The sequence below is a fragment of the Stenella coeruleoalba genome, assembly GCF_951394435.1.
Source record: "Stenella coeruleoalba genome assembly, chromosome: 1".
Taxonomy (NCBI): Eukaryota; Metazoa; Chordata; class Mammalia; order Artiodactyla; family Delphinidae; genus Stenella; species Stenella coeruleoalba.
The window spans coordinates 21,328,598-21,350,334 of record NC_137169.1 but is presented as its reverse complement, the minus strand read 5'-3'; the positions used below and the strand labels follow the sequence as shown (position 1 = coordinate 21,350,334).

General features: G+C 60.2%; 1 protein-coding gene across 2 annotated transcripts in view; it reads left to right on the top strand.

Annotated features, from left to right (window-relative positions):
* Nucleotides 1-21,737, top strand: part of AHDC1 (AT-hook DNA binding motif containing 1) — a 64,993-nt gene that overhangs the window by 32,576 nt on the left and 10,680 nt on the right. For both annotated transcript variants that reach the window (XM_079926277.1, XM_079926276.1), the window contains exons 3-6: nt 10,672-10,849; nt 15,942-16,053; nt 16,199-16,236; nt 16,633-21,540. In XM_079926277.1, coding sequence (XP_079782403.1) covers nt 16,707-21,497 — 4,791 coding nt within the window. In that variant the 5' untranslated portion in view covers nt 10,672-10,849; nt 15,942-16,053; nt 16,199-16,236; nt 16,633-16,706 and the 3' untranslated portion in view covers nt 21,498-21,540. The remainder of the gene's footprint in view (nt 1-10,671; nt 10,850-15,941; nt 16,054-16,198; nt 16,237-16,632; nt 21,541-21,737) is intronic.

Below are 21,737 nucleotides of genomic sequence, written 5' to 3'. Positions count from 1 at the left end.
GAAAAGGTTGGCATGCCCGGCTGGGCTTCCTGAGACCACCCCCTCCCCGCGGGGGCTCTGGAATGGAAAGATGAGGAATGCAGAGGGTTAACAGGAGGTGAGGGCTGGACTCCAGCCCCCTTTGGGTCCTGGCCTGGATGAGGTGAAAGGTCAGCCCCAAGGAGTCCAGGCACAGCTGGGGAAAGAGTAACCGGATCCTAGCCCTGCTCAGGGGATCATAGAGCCGCCTCCCCCAGGAAAGGTGCTTTGACATCCCCAGGAAGGAGTTTGTTTCGAGGACTTGTTCTCAGCAAGCACTGGGGGCTAGGGGAAGGTCCTGGCCCAAGGGGTCAGGGAGAGCTACAGGCCTGGAGCCCCAGCCAGTATGGCAGTGCTTTTTCATCCTAAGGTCAGGGGAGGTGGAGGTGAGCTTGCTGGAAAGGTTAGAGGTAGCCTGTTCTGGCCTTGCTCCTACTGTGTCCCATTTATGACTCTGATAGCCAACATTGGGGATTGGGGAAGCTTAAAGGTAGGAGACTACCCCCCAGAACACACACTGATTAGTGAGAGAAGCTGCCTGATACTAGACGGTGACACTGAGATGTGTTTGGGGTGGAGAATTACACCCTAACTCTGAGATGGCTTTACTGTGTGTGGTGGGGTGTTAGAGGGTAGCATGGTGTGATGGGAGGCAGAGATAATACACGGAAGAACGTGGGCTATGAAGTCAAGTTTGACCAGGGTTCAAATCCTTGCCTCTGCCTTAGGCAAGCTATTTAACGTAAGCCTCAGTTTCCCCAGCTACAAAATGGGACTAATAGTACTCACCATAAAGGGCAATTGTAAAGATTGGCACAGAACAAGTGCTCAGTAAAAAGTAACCCTTAGTGAGCCTCATTGTGTCCCAAGGTCACACAGTAGTGTGGCACCCGCTTTAAAACTGGCAGTCTGGCTCCAGAGGAGTTGGTGAGCCGCTAGAGTTGGTCTGAGGGAGAGGATAGTCATGAGAATGTGACTGGGTCAGTGTCCCCAGGGCTCTGCAGGAGACTGTGGGAGTATCCAGGTCACTTGGGCTAGGATGGGGTGAGGTGAATGATGTTTAGTCTGTGGCAAGGGGTGGCTGGGGCAAAGTTCTTAACGCCAACCTCTGGGGCTGGCGACAGCCCCCTGTTCCCCACCCCGGCGGGTTTGTGCAGCCATGTGTGGGTGTAGCTCTCCCCGGAGTGTGGCTCTAGGTATGTTTGAGAAGGCGCAGGCATCCCAAGAAAGAACAAGTCGCCTTTTGTACGAGTCCAGCCCGGGGCTGGGCTAGGCCCTCTCTGGGGGATCCCCTGTTTCCGCGCCCAGCTCCCTGCCCACGGACAGCGCCCCAGCCCCGCCTGCCACCTGAGGGGGCCGCGAGGCTGCCTGAGCGACCCCTCCCGGGACCCACGCTTCGGCCCGGAGCAGGGGGGCGGGGTCTGGGGCAGGGGCGTGTCCGAAGACCTGACCCCGCCCCATGACATCACTCCAGGTGCTACCAATCTCCGGGAGCTGTGCCCACGGGCGGCCCGCCCCTCCCAGGCTCCGCTCTCCGGAGATCGGGAGGCGCAGTAGGTGGAGGAGGAGGCAGCGCCGGCCCATGGGGCGGGGAGACCATTGAAGGCCTCGCCCTTCCTGCTCTGGGCGGGGCTGAGCACACGACCCTGAGAGTGTACAGAGCAGCTCACAAGATCTCTCTCCTGGTGCACTCTACCTTCTTGCCCACCTGTCCAAATCTTACCAGGTACCACTTTCTGCAGGAAGCCTTCCAGAACCGACCTCCCCCCAATCTTTTCTCTGATGACCTACACCCTTTTAGCGACCCTCCGTCATAACGGCGATACCAGTACTGACTGCTCCTAACAGCAGCAGCCGTCCACTGAACGATTTACCAGACTGCTCCGTGTTTTTCATTGAATATCTTACCTGATGGATCTCTGATTGCTTTCTACCTTGTCTTATGAGCCTTTCTCAGCCGCTGGGTTGGAAGTTCCTCTGGGCAGGGCTTCCAGACATGGCATGGCTCAGAATAGGCACTATTAAATGTTTAGGATGGATAGTAAATGAGGAGATAGGCTCATGGATGGAAAATATCCTGGCAAAAGTCACACAGCAAGTAGGTAGAACAATCAAAGCTAGAAACCAGGTTTCCAGGCTCCGTTCAGGTCTTTAGTTCTGGTGTGTGACTAAGAGTAGGGAGTTGCACAGAGGATGCCACAGACCTTCCCTCTTCCCGTAGGAGGGCTTCTACCCCCACCAAAGATCAGAAGAACCCGAAATCTGTTTTCCTCCGCAGTCCACACACCTTGTACCAGAATCCCTGACTTCTGAGAGGATGAGGAAGAAGAGATCTGGAGGAGCTGGGAGGGCTTTTGCAGGCCAGAGTGGCAGTTCTGGGCTATAAGGAGTAGTGTGATTCCAGTAATTGGAGGGTACTGGTTCTGGGGACATAAAGCATTTCGCTTGCAGGTGGGAGGTTCCAAGCGGGGCAGGGAGGAGGGTTGGGAGCCAAAGTATGTAGGGGTTCAGTGCAAGGGAGGCAGGGATTGTGCTGGGCCAGCACTCCCCCCGCCACCGAGCCGGCCCGGTGGAATGCTGCGAGGCCCGGGGGATGGGGCCAGGCAGCCAAGGTGTCTCCGGTGGCACAGAAGCAGTTAAGAGCTGCCTCAGCCCGTTCCTTCAGACAATTAGTGACATCTCGCTTGACAACACCACACTGAGCCGATGCAGACCTCAGCCCCCCTCCCGGCCCCCCCATGGCCGCTTCAGCTGTTTATTCTTGGGCTTTAACAATTGGGATTCTGACTTGGAGGAGCGGGCGCCCTGCGCTGCCCTCTGACCCTCCGTCGCCTTGGCAACTGGAGCCCGGTAGGCCTGGGCTCTGCGTTAGGATTACAGATCCTGAATTCACAATCTTGCTGCTCCCCTGCAAGCAGAAACAGCAGCAGCAGCAGCATGCGGGATCTTCAGCTAGACTGGAGGGGACAGAGAAAGAGGATCCCCAGGGGCCAGCCTGAGGCACGGATGGGAACCAGGGATGCCCACCGGCACCCCAGAGAGTGGTCCCCCCCATGGAGTGGAGCAGGGCCCAGAGCTCTGCTCAGCTCTCAAGGTCTCCCATCCTCTCTCTGGAAACTTTCTTCCTGGTGGAGCCCCGAGGGCAGGGGCCAGGCTTCTTCATCACTGCCCTCTTTCCCCCTCAGTCTGCCCCCTACCATGCCCAGAACTACAAGTGCCAGCAGACTGTGCCCCTGCCGTGCCCGCAGCCATGGCAACAGGCCCCCCTCCCTTGTCAGCTCTGCTCCTTTCTCCCTCCCCACCATCACCATCTCCCCCCCCAGCAGCCAACTGCCCCAGCTGAAACCGGAGCCGATGCATCTGTGAGCCTCATGCCCAGACCCACATTCCATTTCTGTCCGGTCCCCCCCAGCTCTGACGATGACATCTCCCCCTCCTCCTCTTCAGGCCCCCTCCCTCCTTGCCTCTGTCTACTCCTGCTGCCCCCCTACACACACACACTTTATCACTTAGTGTCTCCCCCTTCCTCCCTCCCCAGTCTCTTGAGTGCGTCTGGCCCTTTCACTCTGTGTCTGTTGGTCTTTGGGTGTGTCAGTCCCTCTGTGTGTCTCCAGCTCCCTGTGGTGTCTTCAGTTCCCTGAGCCTTGCCCCGTCCGCGGCAACTCCTTCTCCATCTCCTTCCCCTCTGCGTGTGTCTTGCTCTCTCTCTCTGTCTTTGTCTCTGCCTCATCCTGCCTGTCTCTCTGTCTCTTTGTCTTTTTCCTCCTCCTCTGTCCCTCTCTTCCTGAGTCTCTTTTTCACTCTTCTCCTTCCTCTGGCTTCTTCTCTGTCTCTCCCGCAGCCCCTCCCTCCTCAGCTCTTCCTGCCTCTTCACCCTCATTCTGCCCTGTTTCTCTTGCCCCCACATTCCCCCTCTTTCCGTCTCTCTCTTCCTGAATCTGATTCTTTGCCTTGGTTTCTCATTCTCTCTCTCTTCTTCCGACTCTCTCCTTCTAGTACATAGATTTCTTTCCAGCCTTCTTTATCTATTTCCCACTTGGCCATTACCGTCACGGCCCCTGGGTTGGAACTGGGAGAGTGGGCCCCTTCAGAATCACCCCGAAGGAGTCCCCTTTCAAGCGGGGGCCAGATGTCCTGGCACCCCATTGGGCACATGTAGTTGAACCTGAGATGAGGAGGAGAGGTTCTAAGGTCAAAGAGCCAACAGCGGGTGGGGTACCAGGAACCAAGAATGCCAGGCCTCCCTTCCCAGGGTTTCAGAGGACGGGCTCCATCCATCTAGCTTACCTTCTACCAGCCCAGGTGGAGGCAGGGGATAGTCTTAGGGGCTGAGCTGGCCCAAGAAGCCCCCAGCTCTAAGAACTCAAAGTAGAGCATGGTTAGGCTTCCCTCACCGATTCCTGGGATTTGTTCCTCCCCTGCTACCATGAAAGCTGTTTCAGACTGTGCCTCAGTTTCCCCCAGTGGCACGGGGTGCGGGTGGGGTACTACCCTTGCTCTATCTCTGACTTTTTTTAAAGTACTTTGAGTTCCTGGAGCAAAATCGGGCTTATAAAGAACAGGGAAAGGGTAAAGTGACTCCCACCCCCTTGCTCAACACTACGCTGTGCTGGAGGGGGACTCCAGCACAGAAGAATTTGTTTGGCTCGGGGCAGGGGTAGAATAAGGGTCCTGTCTCCTTAAGTATCTGGTGGAGGACAATGCCCACCCCCACCCCCCACCCCCACCCCCCGCAAAGACTGGCAGCCCCTGCTGTCAGGCCCTCCCTCCCAGTCTGGGCAGTGGCCTCTAGCCTTTCTCCCCACAGCCCCTCTTCAGAATGAGCTTCCCGTCATGGGAAGCAGGCCCTGGGGTGGGGATGCCAGGCCTCCAGGGCCCAGCCCTTGCCTCTGGGTGTGATGAGACCTGGCCAGACAGACAGTTCTAGGACCCTGGGGTCTGGGCACTACTCACCAAGTGGCCAGGCGGGGGAGTAGGGGTGCCTGGGGGAGGCGGGTTGCACGCAAGGCATGCTGGGCCCCCTCGGCGGGTGGGTGGGGGGAACAAAGCTGGCATCGAGGCCTCAGCTAAAATTAGCCGCTTCCCTGCGCGGGAGCGAGCATGCCTGCCAGCCGCCCAGATCGCCGCTGCCTCGGCAGGCCATCTGTCGCCACGTTTTGCTCAGTCCCCCAGGGCCCCCCAGCTCCAGCCACCCTAGGGGCTAGACAACTCTGCTCTGAGGCTGTCGCCGGCCAGGGCTCTGGACTCTGCTGCTGTCATGCTGTGTGACCTCAGGCTAGGCCTGTCCCTCTCTGAGCTCCTGTACAACGAGAGGGCCCCAGACACTGACCTCCCAGTCCCCCAGTCCTTCGGAGCACCAGGTGCTGGTGCTGCTTATGGGGGCTGGAGTGTGGGCTGCCTCCCTCCCATAGAGCTGGCCCTCTGGTCCAAAGTTTGAAGGTGGGCCAAGTGGGGTTTAGGGTAAAAGTCAGGCTATATCCTATCCATTTCCTTGATCCTCACTGGACAGTAGGGCCGCTCTATAAGCAACAACACCTTGACACACACGTGCACACACAGTCTCCAAGCAGTCTTAAGAAACAGCTTCAGGTGGGAAGCCTGGAGGTGGAGGCCGAGTTCAGCCGATACTGGCTTGATCCGTGGCTTGGGCAAGTCTCCTGCCCTCTCTTAGTCTCTTTTCCCCTCTTCAATAAGAAGCTCCCGTTTCCTGAGCACCTGTCCACTTCATGCTGCGTTATCTCGTGAGGCTGACGTTATCGTTCCTGCTTTACAGCTGAGGAAACTGAGGTACAGAAAGCTGAGGTTCCTGGTGAGGAAGCGGTGGAGCCAGGGGCTGGACCCGCTGTGTCCTCCTTCCCGTGGCCCCCAGTTCTCTGCTTGCTGGTCTGCAGCCTCAGCGCTTCCCTGGCTGCTGCCTCTTCCCCACCTCCCCAAAGCCAAAGAGACTGAGCCTCTGCTCCAAGGTCACTGTGCTTGGCCTGGGAGGAGTTCAGACTTGAACCCAGGCCCCTTGGCTCCTGTCCTCCCTCACTTTCTGGCCAGCAGGCTGGGCCTGTTCCCTGGGTGAGTCATGCCCCTGGACTTTGGCCTCCTTGTCAGGCTCTGTGGCCTGAATTTGGAGAGGGGGCCCTTGTAAGAAAGAGGGGCTCCCCTGGCCACAGTGGGAGTCTGAAGCTATCGTCCCACTCCCTCAGTCTTGGGCCCTGAGGGCATGGTGACAGCAACCCCTACCCTGCCTACCCTCCGCTGCCTCTAAGAAGTCTTGTAGGATCTGCTCCTCAGGCCTCGTTGACAGCCTCCCTCCACTACACAGTCTGCCCCCTCCCTCGATAACAGCTACATTCAGTTAGAAGTGGGGTGGGGGTGGCTGCCTGGGGAGGTGGCATTTTCAGGTTGTCTGTGTGCCCAGGTGGCTTTCTTCCCAGCACTCATCTTCCCCAGCTCCGGGGCCAGTGGGTTACCCAGGAGGGAGGCCACGGCACCTCCCCTCCTGGTGTTCAGGGACCAAGGTCACGCCCAGAGCCCTGTGCACCTCCACCTCCTGGGGCCAGTGGTGTTTGTCACTGGGGCAACATGTGGCTGGGCCCGGCTCTGGCAGTGCTGGGGTGACATTCATGCCCTGTGAGCTGTGACGCCTCTGCAGGCAGAGGACGGCACCACCAGGCTGGCAGTGACGGGGGGAGGGGTGGGGTGGGCTGTCACCCGTCCAGAGCAGCCAGGGTGACATGTCGTTTACCCATCCTGCAGTCTGGAGGGAGGACTGATGGGGAAGGGGTGAGGTCGTGTCCCTGGCTTATACTCTGTGTGTTCGGGGGAGGGGTCCGTACCTCTGTCACACCTGGAAGGTGAGGGAGGGGTGTGTGTGTGTGTGTGTGTGTGTGTGTGTGTGTGTGAGAGAGAGAGAGAGAGAGAGAGAGAGAGAGAGACAGTGAGTGAGAGACAGGCTCTCTGTGCATTTCGCATTCTATCAGTGGGTGAGGGGGCGCCTGGTTGTATGTCTGTTACACCATTGTGAGGGTGACAACCTGTGTTCTTGTCTCATACTGTCTGGGGTATCAGATGTGCCCATCTCAGGCCTTGGAGGAAGTGGCAGTCTCTGCGCTTAGCTCATCCTGTCGGGAGGGTAGTCACTCTCGTGCTCCTGTGTCTCTGACTGTTGGGTATGTGTGACATGTCACCATGTGCCTATCTCATGCCGGTGTGGGGAGTGACATGTGTGATTATCTCATGCTGTTGGGGGGTTGTCAGTAACTTGGGAGCTTGTCTGTCACCCTAAAGAGACGACATGTTGCTCAGTGGTACGGGGCTGACGGTTGGCAGGGCCCCAAAGCGCAGGCCAGAGCAAGCACCCAGGCCACGGGCGCAGGGACAAGCTGGGATGGGGGAGTCTCTGTTCCACAAGACCTACCTTCTGACCCAGGTGCCAGCCCTTGGGACTGTCCCCCAGGAGGAAAGACCCAGTGTTTTGCAGATGGTGTGGAAAGGGGCCTCTGGGGCTGGGGCAGGTGTGACTGGGGAGGTGGGGCACCAGGCAGGGCTGGCATGGGGGCCTGTGTCCCCGCAGGTCTGGGAGCCCCTATGCCTGCCTCTCCTGCCCCTGAAACTGTTAAACTAATTAAGGCTGTGGAGCCGCAGGATTAATCGGGGCAGCTCGGCGGCGCGGACCGGGAGCTCAGGTAGTCGATTAGTGCGCCGCGGAGGATATTGGATTTCTGAACCGCAAGTCAGCACTATTCCGGCCTGTTATCTCTCCCAGGCTCGAGGGTCAGGAGGCGGGAGGCTCCAGGCTCCTGGCCGCCCCGCCCGGTGGCGCTGGAGCAGCCACTCCCCCTGCCCACCCGCGTCCCCACCCACCGCCCCTGCCCTCCCTGGCCCTGCAGCAGGTTCCCGCTCTGTCACCCTCGGGTCCCCTCCATCAGGCTTGCGGCCCCAGCGCCGCCCTCCGCCCCCTCAGTCCCTCCTGGCCTGACTCGCACTCTGTGCCTCACTGACTCGCTCCTCAGCCTCTGACTCGTCTCTCTGCACTGCAGTCGCCTTCCCTGTCGCTCTCCCTGTCCCCCACTCTGTTAGCCTCTCCCATCACCCGTCTCTGTCCCTCTGCTTTTGTGTTTGTGTGTGCCTGTCTCTGTTCTCATGTCTCTCTGTCTCTGTCTCTCTCCCTGTGTGTCTCTGTGTATCTTTCTCGCTCGCTCTCTGTCTTTTCCTCTCCCTCTGGCGTTCAATCTCTCCTCTCTCTCTCTCTCTCTCTCTCTTCCTCTCTCTCTCTCTCTCTCTGTCTTTTACTCTCTCTCTTGTGTGGTCTCGGCTGGTGTCTGCAACCAGAACAAATCTCCCCCAGCCAACACCCCCTGAACAAGGAGGCCAGAGCAGCTAATGGGAAACATGTGATTCTGCCTTGCGCTTGGAGCACCGTGAAGGGAGCCTTAGTCCCAGCTCAGCCCCTGCTCCCCCCTTGCTGCGTTCCCCCCACCACGCTGTCCCCTGCCTCCCAGCATCCCCCCAGCCTGTGCGGGCACAGGCGCAAGTTCCCCAGTCATTTACATTTCCGGGGGTGTCGGAGCTGGCGTTTATCAGTTGGGGAGTATCAGGCTGTGGAGGGGTTGGAAGCAGCTTTACTCCTTAGGTCGCCCCAGCCCCCAGGGCCAGGCAGACCTCATGCAGACTCCCCCCACCCACCACCACCATATGTAGGAGAACAGGGCCAAGATGAGCTGAGCTGTGGCGGCCTGGGGGGGGGCGGCCAATCCACCCCCACTGGAGGGCTCTGGGGCCACCCAGATTTCCATCTTTTCCGCCCTCCTGGGCCTCTGGGGAGCTGCAGAGGTGGGGGCTCCCCAAGGGCTTGGGAGCTGCCCGGCTGCATTTCTCTGCCCACCCAACCAGGGGGGAAGGGGGGACGGATCAGAGGAGGGAGGCTCTGGCAGGTTGGAATTCTCCTTCTCTGCCTGTGGATAAATTGTCCCTAATCCAGGCTTGGGGAGTTGTCTGGCTCCTACAGAAAGAGAGAGAGAGAGAGAGAGAGAACGCAGGAGATAGGGAGGGAGGAGGGAAGCAGGCATACAAACACAGTGACACAGACACACACTGTCTCACAAAGGGTCTCCCATGCACACACACACACGCGTGCGCACACACACTGACAAGTTACATAAAGGCACCACACAAACACTGAGGCACCGTTTTACTGACAGTCATACCATGGCACACAGACTCACCCATGTTGACACTGACACAGACATACAATGACATGGCACAAGGACCCACTGACATACACAGATGCACAACGATAAAGTCATACAGCACACACACGCAGAGTTACACACGTGAGCACATACTGACCCACAGTGAAACAGACCCACAGGGACACTGTGACCAGTCATGCCATCACACCATGACCCTGAAAACCCAGAGAAAGGCAGAGGTAGGAGGGAGGCAACACTGATCCACAGTGACACCAGTGCCCGCAGTCACAGGCCTCGAGATTGGAAGCCTGCAGGGACACACGCCCCGCCCCAGTACACACGCCCAGAGAGTCAGAGATGGGCAGAAGCTGGTTCAGCTCCTGACAGCAGTGAGATGCAGAGAGCTGTGTGCACACATGGGCACTCACCCCCTGACCACAGCTGGGCACACCTGTCACACATTAGGTACACACTCACACCTCTGTGTCCCCACAGGCGTGCAGACATAGGCTCAGCTGGACACACACAAAGAACTGAACAGACCCAGGTGCACACACCCACACATATAATTGAAGACACTGAACACAAGTATCAGCTCACACACACACACACAGTCCCATACGTGTAACACTCTTACACATATACTCGTATAGACATACAAATACACCCAGAGAAGCATACAGAAGGCTAAGTAGACCCAGGAAGCCACACACAGGTGTATTTGCCCAGACAGCTGACGCTCACAGACGTGCATCTGTACAGGCAGGATCTCTCACACACACACACACACACACACACACACATACACATTCCCAGGCAACCAAAACCTATAAGCAGTCCATGAGACCTGGTTCCCAGACCCACTCTCGGCTTCAGTACAGACCTCAGGGAGGCAGACAAATGGGCAGGAAGCCGGTTGGGGGGGGGCGGTAAGGAGGGCCACGATTATTAAAGAAAACAAGAGACATATAACCAGTCGCTGATGGAGAAGGGTAAATGCCAGCTGCCTATACACCTCTCATGAAAATCTGCATTCACCATCACTTTGAACAGCAACTCTCACACCTACGTTGTAAGTGAGCTCTTAGCATTTATAGTTTCCCCAGCGTGCTTCTCCCCATTCATAAGCTCTCCCCTTTTTATAGATGAGAAAACTGAGAGACAGAGAGGTTAACTGACTTGCCCAAGATCACATAGTTGGTGAGAGTTGAGCCAAGGACCATTCTGACTCCCAAGGCCAGGTTCTTTTCACCATAGCATGTGTGTTCATGTTCACGCGTACATGTACCTACCCGCACGACGATGCTACCTGGGGTTTCAAGAGGTAGGCTCACACTCCCCAGTGAAATGAAGTTGGAGCCAATTTCATCCTGTGCAAGAGTGGACCCCATCTAGGATGGCCTCCTGGTCCCTCTCTCTGGCTCATCCCGTATCCATGCTTATGTCTGCGGTGCTGTTTTTGTTTCCACAGATGGGAGCTTGCCTGCCTGTCTGCCCATTGGCCTGGACCCCAGAGCCTGCCCAGCTGAGTGCGTGCAGAGGGCCCCGGCTTTGGGGCGACTCTCAGGCCGCCGAAGAGACCACTCTGGAACCACTGGCGAAGACAGGCCTTTCTTGCTGAGCTGGGCCTGTCTGCACAGCCTGCTCAGGTAACAGTGTATAGGGAAGCCGGGTCTGTGACTGGCCACCCCAGGAAGTGGGGATCTGGGGTACTTCCTTCCCAGTCATGGCAGGGATTTCCCCCCTCCCAGCTTAAGCCAAAAAGAGGCCCTTTAGAATCAAAATATTTTAACCCAACTTACTCAGACTCCCCATTATCCAGAAAGGTGAGGTCCGTGGATATACAGGCAGTTCCCTGGAGTCCTGCCTCCTAGTCTGGGGACTCTTCCCTGCACCTGGATGACCTGAGAGAACTGGGAAGGGAAAGGGGTTGTGACAGTGACCAGAACCCAGGACAGAGGTAGAGACCAGAATGCCTGATGTGTGAAGCTGACCCCGCAGGACCCCTCCCTTCTAGAGTCTGTGGAAGCTGAGAGGACCTGGGTAATTCGGGTATGCTAGGCTGCCCTCCTGAGATGAGATGGGGCAGGGGTGGGGGCAGGACCCACCTCCTGACTCTGGGCCCGAATTAGCCCACCCAGGCTCAGGAGCCACAGAGGCCAGGTGGGGCTGCCCTGCCCTGCAGAGGCAACTCCCCGAACTGACACATGAAGCCTCAAGCCTCGGGCTCCAGGAAGCTCCCTAGATCCCAGCCTGCCTGGGGACCCCACCCAACTTCCAAAAGAGCATTCCTGGGGCCTGAGGTCTGGGGGCGGGGCCTCCTGGGATTGTAAGCGTGGGGAGGTTCAGCTGTGGAGGATGCAGGGCTGGATGTACCTGACTGTATGTGCACAGAGCATCTCGTGTGCAAAGTCCTCTGACTTGTGTGCAAGCAGGCACGTGCAGGACTCTGTCCGCAGGTGTGCAGGGTTCTGCACACAAGAGTAAGTGGACTGGGCTGGGGGACATTCAGAGGCTGTGTATGTGGTACATCGGAGTGAGTGTGCAGGATTCAGAGCGTGTCCTGGGCAGGTGTGGGGAGACTGGAGTGTTGTGTGTGCCACGCTGGATGGTGTCTGTGTGCAGGGCGCTAGTGTACACTGGAGAGGTGTGTAGACAAGAATCTGAACACACTGGGGTGATGTGTGAGTACAGTGGGGTGGGGTGTGTACACGAAGATCCTTCCGCGTATCACCGGGGAAGCGTGTGTTCAGGGTTCCGGCTGCACACTGGGGGTGGTGTGTGCACGTGGCTCCGTTTGTGCTTTGGAGGTGGGCTGGGCAAGCCTTCAGCTGAGCTGGGCTCAGCAGTGCCCAGCCTTGTGGCCAAATTGCTGAAGTCACTTCCTTTCCAGCAGCAACTTTCCAGGAGGAGGAGTTCTTCAGACCTGGGCGGGGAGGGGGGGGGCAGAACAAGGAGCTCTCAGGGGAAGGAGGTGGGCGGTGGTGAGAGGCTGTGGGGAGGGCCTGGTGGGGCTGGAGGAGGGAAGTCCTCCAGTAGACAGAAGGAAAGACAAGGACAGGAGTCTGGAAGGGCCAAGGGCAGGAGGGGATGGGGGCGGAGCAGGGCGGGAAGCACAGTCCCTGGGTGACCTCGGAGAGAGGAAGGGAGGGCTGCCCGGCAGGGTGACCCTCAGGTTCAGCCAGAGCTGGCGCTGGTGCCCACACACCTGGCACCCAGGGCTGGGGGCTGGCAGGGGGCGGGCCTGGGGCAGACCTGCTTGCCAGGTGCCCCGCTCCGGGCAGGAAGGGGGTGGACAAGGGCTGCACAAAGGAGCTCTGTGTGGCTGGGGGTAGGGTGGGGTGGGGTGTGCTGTGCTGTGGTGGGGAGCCCTGATGATTCCAGGGGGTGGGGCGGGGCTTGCTCCCCTCGGGGGCGTCAGTGGCTCTAAGGGGACACCTAGTGGTGAGGGAGGGTAGTGCATGAGATGACCTAGGTGGGAGGGGTGCCGAAGCTGGGTCGGGGTAGATTAGAAGTCAAAAATTAGAACTGGTGGTTGGGACTAGGACAGTTAGAGGAAGCTTCAGGGGAGGGGGCTGACTCTCTGGACAGTGAAGAAGTTTGGTTTAGAGGAGCCCAACAAACCTAAGTGCAGGCGCCAGCTCTTCCCTGTCATGGCTGTTTGTCCTTAAGGGCATTACTTAACCTCTCTGAGCCACCATTTACATGCCAAATAAGTGACAGCTGCCACTATTTTTTTCATCGTTGTTATTTTTGTTATGATTTTGGTCTGGAGTCAGGTTGGAAGAAGATCTTCAGGTACAATTGGGTGGCTGGGAGAGGGCTGAAGATAAGGAAGTTGAGAGGGGTGATGCATAGTTCCTGAAGGGGCAGATCCTGGGAGATAAAGGCCCTGAAGGGAGGTGATGGGGGAAGTTTCACAGCAGCAGTGATAGCCCCTTTGATGCAGAGTTTTCCATTTGAGGACATCCCTGAGGCTTCAGTCCGGGCTGGGAGGGAAACGGTGTTGGGGGGGCGGGGAGGAGTATGCAGGCTAGAGAGAGGGCCATGAGGCCGGAAGTGAGAGCTGGGGCTGGCAGCCTGGCTCCCCTGGGGAGGCTGTGGGTGGGGGAGGGGAGGCTGCCTGGGGAAGGGGTGGGGTGGTCACAGCCGCAGCGGGGGAGGGTGGGGCTGGGGACTCAAGGATGTGGGCTGGCCCTTCCCGGCACTGTGCACAGCAGGTTGGGGCCCCCAGCCCCCTTCCCTCCCAGCCAGCTGGTGTCCCCATAGGCAGGCTCAGACACACTGACCCAGAAGCAGACAGATGGACAGAAGAACCTTTTCGACTTTGTTCACAGACGTGGGATAGGTGGTGCCCTTGGGAGGGGTCCAAGAAAATGGATGCCTGGGTGTGGTGGGGAGGGGTGCCAGCTGCTTCCCTCAGATCCTGGAGGCTGCGAGAGAGCAGTGGACAGAGTCAGGAGGTCTGGCAGGACGACGTGCCCAAAGGTCTTCACGGGTGGGTGGAACAGAAGCAACCACTGGAGAGGAGGTTTCTCTCTTCTGCCAAGATCACACCCTCAGGCCCCAAGTGGGAGGTCTCCAGAGCAGGGAGGGTTGGTGAGCCCCACCCTCAGTAAGGGAGGGATGATGGCTTCTGGTAGGCATCTCAAAGAGGGCAGCACTGTGGATCGAGCATACTGTTGGAAATCTGACCTGGAGACTCCACAGAGTCTGAGCCCCTTCGCTCCTTTGTGAGTGTCTTACCCGCAGCCCATCCTGCGAGAGCAACAGTGAGATTCTTGAAGCAGAGAGAGCCTAGCCTAGAAGGGGCCAGGCCACAGTCTGCCTGCCGGCAGGCATGAGAGAGAACAGAACCCTGAGTGATCGAGTAAATGGGGCAGTGAGGAACAGCTGAGGCCTGGGACCTGCAGGGACAGGGGATGTTCTGCCTGGATGAGCAACAAAGAGGCCCTCCTCATGCCATTTTGTGGTCTTGGGCAAAGTCTCTTTCCCTCTTCCGGTCTCAGTTTCCTCATCTATAAAATGGGAGGCGCACGAGGTGGCACTAGAACAGCATAGCCACTAGGGGAGCCGATTAAAAATGCAGAATCCCAGATGTCCCTTCAGATTTATGAGTCAGACTCCCCTGGACTAGGGTCTGGGTATCTGCAAGGTTACATAGCTTCCCCAGGCCCAGGGTTTGGAAGCCAATGGGTTAGATGATTTTAAGGTTCCTTCCAGCCTTAAGTGAGGCCACAGCTCTAGAAGGAGCACTTTCAGGAGTGGCTGAAGGAGAGTTGCAGGAGCTGGGAGTGGAAGGAGGCTTTGGACTTGGCAGAATTAGGAATCTTGCCACTTAGCAGCTATGTGACTTCAGGCAAGTTATACAACTGCTCTGAGCCTGTTTCCTCTGTAACGTGGAGACAGTAAACCATGTCTCCCAGGTTCGGTGAAGATTCAGTGGGTCATGTATGTGGAGGTGCTTCATAGATTGCAAATTGCCGCCCACCAAAGGCGAGTGGACGAGTGTCCCTGCCCACACTCCCCTGTCCCCAAGTCAGCTCTGCAGTCTTCCTGTGGAGTTAACAACCCTGGGTAGCGATCCTCCCAGTGGTCAAGGACCATTCAGCTCCCTGCTCCCCCAAACCCCAGCTCTTGGGGATCAGCCGGGGCCCTGAGTCCCCAGGCTCCCTTGGGGGTCAGACATGCCTGGATCTAAATCCCAACTCTGCCCTGACCAGCTCAGGGAGTCACTCGGTAAATATTTATGTAGCATCCGTAGCCTGGGCCCTGGGGTCAGGGGACACAACGGAAAACAAGACAGACACAGTCCTTGCCCCTGAAGAGCCCATACTTAGGGAGCAGATACACTGAACACCCAGTCGTACAAGCAATTGACTGCAGTCATGATAAATACAGTGAAGGCGAAACAAAGAGGGCTCTAAAAATATGTAGCAGGGGCCGGATGGAGGCTAGAGGTGGCATGGAGGGCGGAGAATGTCCCTTTTCACATTCTTAATCTCCTTCCCTCCTTCCACATCCTACTTGGGTCCCACTTTTGGGTCTGGAGAGGAAAGAGAGAGAGCCTCAGGGGGAAAGGCAGGGCTGATTGTTCTGTGTGCCTCATTCATTCATTCGTTCGTTCAGTAAATATTTTTTGAAGCACATTTGTGGGCCATGTGCTGATCCGGGGGTTGGGAGATACACACAGAAGTCAGCAGGACAGAAATCCTTGCCTTCATGGTGCTTACCACCTTCCAGCGGATGGTTTCCTCGACTGTGGAAGCAGGGATGATAATCGTATCGATCCCAGGTTTGCAGGGGGGTCAGATGAGGTAGTCCACATAAAGCGCTTAGTCCCGTGTTTGGCAGCAGAGAAGGCGTCCCCAGAATGTGTGCTTTTGTCGTTGTTGACTCCCTGGTATGATTGTTAAACCTCTGACCTCAGGCACTCTTCCGTTTTTCTTTGCAGCTCTTATCCCGCTAATAATTAAGTCACTTACCATAATCTGTTAAATGTTTGTCTACCCAGCTCTTGTGCAAAGTAGGCACTCCATAGATAATGAGTATATGAATGAGTGAATGATGTCACTTCATCTCAGCCTCCATTTCCTCATCTGCAAAATGGGGTTATTCATAGCCCCTACCTCGCAGGATTGGTATGAAGAATTAAATGAAACGATGCCTGGACAGCTTCCGGCCCAGCGCCTGGCGCGCAGTAGGTGCTCACTAAACCTGAGCTGCGGTGGTCCTTTCCAGGCGCTGTCCACGCCCCGAGGCCTGGGCTCAGGCCGAAGCTGCCCCGCAGCACCCCCAGCTGACAGCCAGCGACTGGCAGAGCCCCCAGGCACGGGGGCCCTCTCTCTTTCAGGTCAGCTGGGCGTGCGCTGGAGGGAGTACTGGGGGAGCTGGGGTCGGTATGTGGGGGAGACCGGGCCCCGTGGGCAGGTGGGCAGTGGTTGGGCTGTGGCCAGCAGACCGCTGAGATCTCCTCTTGCCTGTCTCGCTGCCCACAGAGATCTCCAGTGTGACAGCCCAGGCGGCAGAGCCGAGGGTGAGTGGCCGGGCTTCTCCTAGAGCCCTGGGGATGGGGCAAGAAGGAAGAGGCCGTGTCCTTGATAGGACCTCCGGGCCCTCTGACAGGGGCCTGGCCCTCTCCTGACGTTTGATCCACCTTGCTGATGGGCTTCCCTCCCCAAAGCGGGTGAACTGTTCTCCCCCAGCCCTTAGCCAGAGTCTAGACAAAAGTGGGTGAGCTGTCAATAAGTGGAACTGGGGCCCGTGGGGGTTCACGATGCGTGTGGTGGTTTAGGAAAAGCTGGGGGTCAGCAAGGGGATGGGGCTTCGGGAGGGGACTCAGGGGAGGGGTGCCGGGGATCACTGAGGACATGGGAAGCTGACGAGGACTTAGGCGTTCGGTGAGGGACCTCCTGGCTGTGCTGCCTGGCAGGTCCTGGTCCCGGCTTCTCGCACCCTCATGTCAGCCCCGGCCCCGCCCGGCGGCCCGTGGAGGACAAGGTCAGGATGCGTGTGAAGCCCCAGGGCCTGGTGGTGACTTCCAGTGCCGTGTGCAGCTCTCCTGACTACCTCCGGGAGCCCAAGTACTACCCCGGCGGCCCCCCCACCCCCCGGCCCTTGCTTCCCGCCCGGCCCCCTGCCAGCCCACCCGACAAGGCCTTCGCCCACACCTTCTCCGAGAACCCGCGCCCACCCCCACGCCGGGACCCCAGCACCCGGCGCCCACCAGTCCTTGCCAAGGGGGACGACCCGCTGCCCCCGAGGGCAGCCCGTCCTGTCTCCCAGGCCCGCTGCCCCACCCCCGCGGGAGACGGCAGCAGCTCCCGACGGCGCTGGGACAACGGGCGGGTGAACCTGCGTCCAGTGGTCCAGCTGATTGACATCATGAAGGACCTGACCCGGCTCTCCCAGGACCTGCAGCACAGCGGCGTGCACCTGGACTGCGGTGGCCTCCGGCTCAGCCGCCCACCTGCCCCGCCCCCCGGGGACCTTCAGTATAGCTTCTTCTCCTCACCCAGCCTGGCCAACAGCATCCGCAGCCCTGAGGAGCGGGCCACCCCCCATGCCAAGTCTGAGCGGTCCAGCCACCCCCTCTACGAGCCTGAGCCTGAGCCTAGGGACAGTCCCCAGCCCGGCCAAGGCCATAGTCCCGGAGCCACGGCCGCGGCCACTGGTCTGCCACCAGAGCCCGAGCCAGACGGCCCTGATTACTCAGAACTCGCTGACGCCGACATCCTGAGTGAGCTGGCCTCCCTGACTTGCCCCGAGGCCCAGCTGCTGGAGGCCCAGGCCCTCGAGCCACCGTCGCCTGAGCCAGAGCCTCAGCTCCTAGACCCCCAGCCCCGCTTCCTGGACCCGCAGGCACTAGAGCCGCTCGGGGAAGCTTTGGAGCTGCCGCCCCTGCAACCCCTTGCTGATCCTCTGGGGTTGCCGGGCCTGGCTCTGCAGGCCCTAGATACCCTGCCCGACTCCCTGGAGTCGCAGCTGCTCGACCCTCAGGCGCTTGACCCCCTGCCCAAGTTGCTTGACGTCCCTAGCCGCCGCCTGGAGCCCCAGCAGCCCCTGGGACCCTGCCCGCTGGCTGAGCCCTTGCGCCTGGACTTGTGCTCACCCCATGGCCCTCCTGGGCCTGAGGGTCACCCCAAATACGCCTTGCGGCGCACCGATAGGCCAAAGATCCTGTGTCGCCGACGGAAAGCCGGACGGGGACGCAAGGCAGACGCCGGCCCCGAGGGCCGTCTGCTGCCCCTGCCTGTGCCCACAGGGCTGGCGGCTGCCCTGGCTGAGCCCCCACCCCCGCCCCCGCCCCCACCTCACACCCTGCCCGGCCCAGGCCCAGTCCCAGAGCTGGAGCCCGAATCCTCCCAGACCCCAGTGGTCCCTACCCGCAGAGGCAAGTGCCGGGGCGTGCGGCGCATGGTGGTGAAGATGGCCAAGATCCCCGTGTCACTGGGCCGGCGGAACAAGACCACGTACAAGGTGTCGTCTTTGAGCAGCAGCCTGAGCGTGGAGGGCAAGGAGCTGGGCCTGCGCGTGTCCACAGAGCCCACCCCGCTGCTGAAGATGAAGAACAATGGGCGGAACGTGGTGGTGGTCTTCCCACCCGGCGAGATGCCCATCATTCTCAAGCGTAAGCGCGGCCGCCCTCCTAAGAACCTGCTCCTGGGCCCCGGCAAGCCCAAGGAGCCAGCGGTGGTGGCGGCCGAGGCAGCCACTGTGGCGGCAGCCACCATGGCCATGCCGGAGGTGAAGAAACGGCGGCGGCGGAAGCAGAAGCTGGCATCTCCCCAGCCGTCCTACGCAGCAGATGCCAACGACAGCAAGGCCGAGTACTCAGACGTCCTCGCCAAGCTGGCCTTCCTGAACCGCCAGAGCCAGTGCGCTGGGCGGTGCTCACCGCCCCGCTGCTGGACACCCAGTGAGCCCGAGTCAGTGCACCAGGCGCCCGACACACAGAGCATCTCCCACTTCCTGCACCGTGTGCAGGGCTTCCGGCGGCGAGGTGGCAAAGCAGGCGGTTTTGGTGGCCGGGGTGGGGGCCACGCGGCCAAGGCGGCCCGATGCTCCTTCAGCGACTTCTTTGAGGGCATCGGCAAGAAAAAGAAGGTGGTGGCCGTGGCAGCCGCCGGGGTCGGGGGCCCTGGCCTCGCTGAGTTGGGGCACCCACGCAAACGGGGCCGGGGGGAGGTAGACGCTGTGACTGGGAAGCCCAAACGCAAGAGGCGGTCCCGGAAGAACGGGACTCTGTTCCCGGAACAGGTGCCCAGTGGCCCAGGCTTTGGGGAGGCGGGCACTGAGTGGGCCGGGGACAAGGGTGGTGGCTGGGCCCCTCACCATGGGCACCCGGGCGGGCAAGCGGGCCGAAACTGCGGGTTCCAGGGGACCGAGGCCCGGGCCTTTGCCTCCACTGGGCTAGAGAGCGGGGCTTCGGGCCGTGGCAGCTACTACGGCACAGCCGCACCTGCGGGCCAGACGGAGCTCAGCCAGGAGCGCCAAAACCTCTTCACCGGCTATTTCCGCTCACTGCTCGACTCGGATGACTCCTCCGACCTCTTGGACTTTGCCCTCTCAGCCTCTCGCCCCGAGTCCCGGAAGGCATCAGGCACCTACACAGGGCCCCCCAGCAGCGCCCTGCCCGCCCAGCGGGGCCTGGCCACCTTCCCCAGCCGGGGAGCCAAGGCCAGCCCGGTGGCGGTGGGCAGCAGCGGGGCTGGGGCGGACCCCTCCTTCCAGCCCGTTCTGCCCACTCGCCAGACCTTCCCGCCGGGCCGGGCAGCGAGCTATGGGCTGACCCCCGGCGCTTCAGACTGCCGGGCAGCCGAGACCTTCCCGAAGCTGGCTCCTCTGCCTTCTGCCGTGGCTCGCTCACCTACCGCACACCCGCCCGCCAGCACCTACCCCCCGCAGTACGGGGGCTACGGGGCTGGACAAAGTGTATTCGCACCCACTAAGCCCTTTACGGGCCAGGACTGCGCCAACAGCAAGGACTGCAGCTTTGCCTACGGCAGTGGCAACAGCCTCCCTGCCTCACCCAGCAGCGCCCACAGCGCTGGCTACGCCCCACCGCCTACCGGTGGCCCCTGCCTGCCACCAAGCAAGGCATCCTTCTTCAACAGCTCTGAGGGGGGCCCCTTCTCTGGTTCGGCCCCCACACCCCTGCGCTGTGACAGCCGGGCCAGCACGGTCTCACCCGGCGGCTACATGGTACCCAAGGGCACCACAGCCTCTGCCACCTCTGCCGCGTCCTCGTCCTCCTCCTCCTTCCAGCCCTCGCCTGAGAACTGTCGGCAGTTTGCGGGGGCTTCTCAGTGGCCTTTCCGGCAGGGCTATGGAGGCCTGGACTGGGCCTCGGAGGCCTTCAGTCAGCTCTACAATCCCGGTTTCGACTGCCACGTCAGCGAGCCCAACGTGATCCTGGACATCTCCAACTACACGCCGCAGAAGGTGAAGCAGCAGACAGCCGTGTCCGAGACCTTCTCCGAGTCATCCTCCGACAGCACCCAGTTCAATCAGCCCGGCGGCGGCGGTTTCCGGCGTGCCAACAGCGAGGCCTCGAGCAGCGAGGGCCAGTCGAGCCTGTCCAGCCTGGAGAAACTGATGATGGACTGGAACGAGGCATCGTCCGCTCCCGGTTACAACTGGAACCAGAGCGTCCTCTTCCAGAGCAGCTCCAAGCCAGGCCGCGGACGGCGGAAGAAGGTGGACCTGTTCGAGGCCTCACATCTGGGCTTCCCGTCAACCGCCTCGGCCAGCGCCGCGGGCTACCCATCCAAACGGAGCACCGGGCCCCGGCAGCCTCGGGGTGGACGGGGGGGCGGGGCCTGCTCAGCCAAGAAGGAGCGGGGCGGGGCGGCGGCCAAAGCCAAGTTCATCCCCAAGCCCCAGCCGGTCAACCCGCTGTTCCAGGACAGCCCAGACCTCGGCCTGGACTACTACAGCGGGGACAGCAGCATGTCACCGCTGCCCTCGCAGTCGAGGGCCTTCAGCGTGGGCGAGCGAGATCCCTGTGACTTCATGGGACCCTACTCCATGAACCCGTCCACGCCATCGGACGGCACCTTCGGCCAAGGCTTCCACTGCGACTCGCCCGGCCTCGGTGCCCCTGAGCTGGATGGCAAGCATTTCCCGCCGCTGGCCCACCCGCCTACGGTGTTTGATGCTGGCCTGCAGAAGGCCTACTCCCCCACCTGCTCCCCGACCCTGGGCTTCAAGGAAGAGCTGCGGCCGCCACCCACAAAGCTGGCTGCCTGTGAGCCCCTCAAGCATGGGCTCCAGGGGGCCAGCCTGAGCCATGCAGCTGCAGCCCAGGCCCACCTGAGCTGCCGGGACCTGCCGCTGGGCCAGCCCCACTACGACTCCCCCAGCTGCAAGGGTACGGCATATTGGTACCCGCCAGGCTCAGCTGCCCGCAGCCCGCCCTACGAAGGCAAGGTGGGTTCAGGGCTGCTGGCTGACTTCCTGGGCAGGACGGAGGCCGCGTGCCTCAGTGCCCCACACCTGGCTAGCCCGCCGGCCACACCTAAGGCCGACAAGGAGCCACTGGAGATGGCCCGGCCGCCCGGCCCCCCCCGTGGCCCCGCTGCAGCTGCTGCTGGCTATGGCTGCCCACTCCTTAGTGACTTAACCCTGTCCCCTGTGCCGAGGGACTCGCTGCTGCCCCTGCAGGATACCGCCTACAGGTATCCAGGCTTTATGCCGCAGGCGCATCCCGGCCTGGGTGGGGGCCCCAAGAGCGGCTTCCTGGGGCCCATGGCGGAACCTCACCCTGAGGACACATTCACCGTCACCTCCCTGTAGTGCCAACTGAAGTGCCGACTGGACCTCGAGGTTTTGTTCCTGGGTGAGTCTGAGGATGCGGGTGCAGTGGGAAGAAGCCGGGGGTGGGGTGGGGGTGGGGTGGGGGCATGAGGACATTAGAGCTTGGGCAAGGGGAAGAAGTATAGCAACGAGCAGGAAGGATTTGAGGACAAGACTGGGGACCCGAGTTGGGATTCAGGGAGTCTGGCGTTAGATGTTGGGAATAGTCTTAGGGAGGAG